The sequence below is a fragment of the Kryptolebias marmoratus genome, unplaced genomic scaffold, assembly GCF_001649575.2.
Source record: "Kryptolebias marmoratus isolate JLee-2015 unplaced genomic scaffold, ASM164957v2 Scaffold124, whole genome shotgun sequence".
In the NCBI taxonomy this organism is placed as follows: Eukaryota; Metazoa; Chordata; class Actinopteri; order Cyprinodontiformes; family Rivulidae; genus Kryptolebias; species Kryptolebias marmoratus.
The window spans coordinates 10,968-15,840 of record NW_023665858.1 but is presented as its reverse complement, the minus strand read 5'-3'; the positions used below and the strand labels follow the sequence as shown (position 1 = coordinate 15,840).

The following is a 4,873-nucleotide window of genomic DNA, read 5'->3' as shown; positions in this document are numbered from 1 at the left end:
CAGCTTGTTTTAGCTACATTCAGCTTGTTTTAGCTACAGTTTGCCTTGTTTTAGCTACATTCAGCTTGTTTTAGCTACATTCAGCTTGTTTTAGCTGCTGTTTTCTGAATCGATTGGATCTGTTTGGATGGGTAAAGTGTGAAGAGGAACCCGACCCGGTGGCGGTCCGAACAGAACCAGGTGGAGAGCTTTCAGCTGCAGCTTCTGAGCGTGACTTCGGTCCAGGATCTTCAGCAGCACCACGGACAGAGTGGCGTTCTTCACCGCCAGCCTGCGGGGAGGAAGAGGAGGAGCTTAGTTCTGGTTCTGTTCTGACCCAGATGTTCTCAGAGTGATTATAAGATGTGATGACGGCAGCCGGAGCACCGGAGCTGCTTCGAGTCCAAACCTGAAATCAGGCAGACTGATGTCAGCCGAGCTCGGCTCGAATAAACAAACCCGTTTATTTTTAGCTCCTCAGGACAGCAGAGAACGAAGAACAAGCTGCTGAGTTCTGGAGCTAAGCCTCAGAACCACAGCAGGAAATCCAGAACTCATGGTTTCCTTCTGGTTCTTTCTGGTTCTTACAGGTTCCTTCTGGTTCTTACAGGTTCTTCAGGTTCTTTCAGGTTCTTCAGGTTCTTCAGGTTCTTCAGGTTCTTCAGGTTCCTTCTGGTTCTTCAGGTTCTTTCAGGTTCTAGCAGCAGCAGCTCTCACTCTCTGAGAGCAGAAACTCATCTGGACTCCAAAACCTGAAAGAAAACATTTTTCTACTTCTGACACTTGATGTTGCCTTTTAGCTGTTTTACTTCCCGTCTCTTTAAGGCCACACCCCTTTCTCCTGATTGGTCAGCTTCTGGAATCATTGTACTAAAAGACTAAAAAGGTCCCAAACCATCAGCCCTCCACCACCGTGCTGACAGCTGAAGTGCATTCTGGGTAAACACCTGTCCTCTGGTCTGGTTCTGGTCCAGAAGTCTTCTGGTTCCTTCAGATGAACCCGAGTTGAGCTGCCATGTTGTTTTTAGAGAGAAGAGACTTTAACCTTTGACCTTTGACCTGCTGACTGAGGCCTGTAGAGTCTCTGAGCACTGCACGGTCTGACCTTCAGGGTGAATCTGTCTGAAATGTCTCCTCTTGTGAATAATCTTTCTCTCTGTAGAACGAAGGACTCTAAATGACCTTTGACCCTTCTCAGGTTGACGGGCAGCAGGTCATTGCTGATGTCTTTCCGCCCTGGCGTTGTGCTAACACACACCTGTTCGTGGAAAGCGTCTAAAAGCTGCTGTGGGCGGAGCCTCAGAAACCAGTTTATCAGAAGCAGGAAATCAGGTGTGTCGTTACCTGGGCAGAGATCTGCCGTCCACCTGCTGCTTCCTGAAGCTGTCGGCGTACTGAGGGAGCTCCACGCCGACGGCGAGCCACTCCTCCACCTGCTCCTCCGTCCAGGTATAAACTGAGGAAAGAAATACAACCCGGAGGATGAGAACCTGAGATACCTGCAGGAGGACAAACATCCCCGTCTCTGTCCGTCCCATCCAGCCTTTCACTTTCAGGCCTCGCCACCTTTCCTACTTCCTGTTTTTAGAACCAAACTCAGAGGTTTGATGACGTGTCTCCTGAGTCAGATTTTATTTCAGATGTTTTTGGTTTTCCTTGTGGGTTCTGCTGATCAGAGACCAGCCGGCTGCTCGTCCTCCTCACCTTCGGAGCTCTTCCAGCTGGTCCACATGTCCTCCAGGCTGATGTGCGGGTCGGCTCGGTGGAAGCTGCTGGGTTTGCTTTTGGGGTCGTGATCGTTCAGATCCTCCCTGAGGAACTGAGGAAGAGGAGGGAGCTCAGTTTTCTCACAGCAGAGGTTCGATTTGCAGATGTCTGTCTTTGTCCCACCTCGTCTGTCTCCGTGGTGTCCACCATCCCGTCGGCGTCCTCGTCCATCAGTTTGTGGATGCTGCGGATCGCCTCGAAGCTCAGGATGGAGTTTTCCTCGTGGCAGAGCGGTGGGTCGATGTCACACAGACCTGCGGCAGAAACACAGACAGCCTCTGTTACCATGGTGACCAGACCAGGTTTAAACTGATACTCCAGCCGGGTCAGGAGGCGGTTCTGTCCGGTTCTGTCAGGAACAACAAGAATCTCCAGAATCCAGCCTGATCTGAGGGACTTCCTGTCTGACAAACAGGACCTGCAGGTTCTGACACCCGGACCGCCTCATCAGAACGGGTCGCAGGATTAACCCGAGCAGCTGGGAGTCAGTGAACGCATCACAGAAACTGCACCTCCCATCATGCACTCTGACAGAACCCCTGATCCAGAAACTGACAGGAAGTCTGAGAACACTTCAAATTAAAGGCCTAGCATTCTCACAGGAATGCATGTCACCCGCTGCACTTTCTGCCAGAGTTTCAGAGTAAAAGCATGTTAGCTACCACCACACCAGAGCCGAGCTGCAGCCTTTTATGTGTCTTCTAAGGTTGCCTAGCTGCGGCGGCCATCTTGAGGTGGGTTTCATCTTGCCAACAAAAACATTCAGCAGGAAGTGAAAACAGACAAACAGGAAGTCTAACAAACACCTAAGGGTGATCACCTGAAGCTGCGCCGCCGTTAGAAACCAGCCAATGCTCCGGGTGGGCGTGGTCACTTCTGTCCAATCCGCTGTCAGCTCCGACCAGCACGCTGAGCGCGCACACACACACCAGCCACACACACTCCATACCTGAGGACAAACAGGGAGACTGCGTCAGGCTTTTCAGAATAAGAGCACATGAGGTTCTCAGGTGAGAAGTTGGTGTCAGAACCAGCAGAACATCCCTCTCTGCTGTGTTTGGGTCGGGGACGGGTCAGCGCAGACTCTCTGACCCGCCTGGAGTGGAACCATCAGAACTGGACCACAGAGATGTTCTGATGGAACTCAAGGATGGTTCGGTCCGTTTACGTCTCTTCTGGGGACAACACGGCACCAGGTGCATCATGGGAAGGAGGCGAGCCCGCAGGGACAGTTTGGACAAAGTCCTGCTGAGAACCGACCCAATACTGGTGCTGACCAAGTCCACAACCATCTGTGATGGTCCTGGATCAGGGTTCTGAAGGTTCTGGTTCTGATGGATGCAGTAAAATGTGCTGCCTTCAAGGACCACATCTTTTCCAAGGACGTCTGAGCTTTTCTCAGGATAAAGAAGGAAAAGGTTCTGGACCGGCCCACCTGCAGGTCTGACCTGCTCCGACCCGGTTCTGTCATCAGAACCTTGAAGGAAACACTATAAAGAGGGAAGAATTGGACCTGGTTATGCTGGAACGGCTCACAGGAAGTAAACTTCAAAATAAAAACTCAGTTTTTACTTTTAGTAAAATAAAGTTCAACTTCCTGCAGAGCAACGTGATGGTGCGTTCACGGACCAGCGGCAGCAGGAAAATCAACATGTTGAACAGAAAAAGCGCGTGAGCTCAACAAATCCTTACCTTCCTGCTTGGAGGACCCGGATGTTCCTCCGGATCAATAATCCCGAGTTTTTCTTCTGATTGCAGCTGCTTTGGGGTCAGAGGTCAAACAGATGTTCACTTTCCCACCAGCCGCCTTCATCATCATCATCATCTTCATCGGGACTCCTCACCCACCTCCTCCTTCTGCCTCACCCCGCACGAGCTGATCACAACCCGCGGGGAGATCGATAATCAGCTGGGCTCAGAGCGTTTGATCCTCGCCGCTCCGCCGCGCCACTCAAACAACAAAAAACTGAAACCGACAAAAGGTCCGCCCGTGGTGCGTTCACGGACCAGGACACACCTCCGGAATAAAAACGATTCAAAACAATGAGCTGAATAAAATCAGGCCGAAGGATCTGATGATAAATTCTGATTTAATGTGATTTTTTTTTCATCTTTAATCAATAAGTTTATTTCATTCAGCCACAACACGAAGCTTCAAGGGACAAAAAACTGATTCTTCATTTAATTTAAATGTTTTTAAGTAATTAGAAGAACTGAGATTTGATTTTATTTAGTGGAAAAAATAAATAACTGGGTTGGTGCGTTCACTGACCGGTAAAATATCTGACATTAAAGAAAATAACTTTCATTTTAAGATTAATTCAGTTTAAACACACTCAACAGATGAAGTCATAAAAACACGAAATACATCTGAAGCTTCTGTAAATGTTAAAGTACATTTATCTTCATGTTCTCATCACTCAACCTGTTCTATTTTATTTTATTTATTAAAACATGATTATTTAAATGTCTTTACATTTTAGCTGATTTTGCTATTTTTTATGTTTTAACTCTTTAATTTTATCCCAAACCTGCTGAGACTGAGCAGAACCATCTGCTCTCTACCTCGAAGGTCTAGTTTCCTACAGACATAAAATGCAGCACAGTTTGTGGTGTTTTGGCGCCACCAAGTGGCCAGAAACAGGAAGTGCATACCGGAAGTCAAGAACTACAGACTCACAAGTTTAGCATAAAAACTGTCAAATAAAAACAGTTTAGTCCATAAAATATCACAAAGTTCTTATTTAAAATAATAATAAAATAAAAATAAAACGATTTTTATTATTTTACGTTTGTTTTTCTTTTTTGGAAAAGATTAGAAAGTTTATTTAAGAGTCAGGCTAACAGTTTCCATCTGTTTCAAGTCTTTATGCTAAGCTAAGCTAACAGCCATAAACTCATCTCTTAAGAAGTCTGTCTGACACAAAAAACTAAATAAACCAAGAAAAAAACACAAAATAAATTGACACAAAGTTGTAGAACAGCCCCAAAATGACTATATATATATATATATATATATATATATATATATATATATATATATATATATATAAAAATTCTTCCCTTCTCACCCTCCGCGGTGGTCTTTGTTTCATCCTCTGAGCTCGGGTCCTCTACCAGAGGCCTG

General features: G+C 46.6%; 1 protein-coding gene across 1 annotated transcript; it reads right to left on the bottom strand.

Annotated features, from left to right (window-relative positions):
• Window positions 1-155: 155 nt before the first annotated feature.
• On the bottom strand, window positions 156-3,744 carry LOC108228814 (stromal interaction molecule 1; the record flags this gene model as incomplete). The annotated part of the gene is made up of 6 exons (XM_017404431.3): window positions 3,439-3,744; window positions 2,567-2,695; window positions 1,870-2,000; window positions 1,684-1,798; window positions 1,324-1,435; window positions 156-271 (listed from the first exon to the last, which is right to left on the bottom strand). Coding segments are annotated over exons 2-6 (601 nt in total), but the record flags the coding sequence as incomplete, so codon positions are not given.
• Between the last annotated feature and the right edge of the window lie 1,129 nt (window positions 3,745-4,873).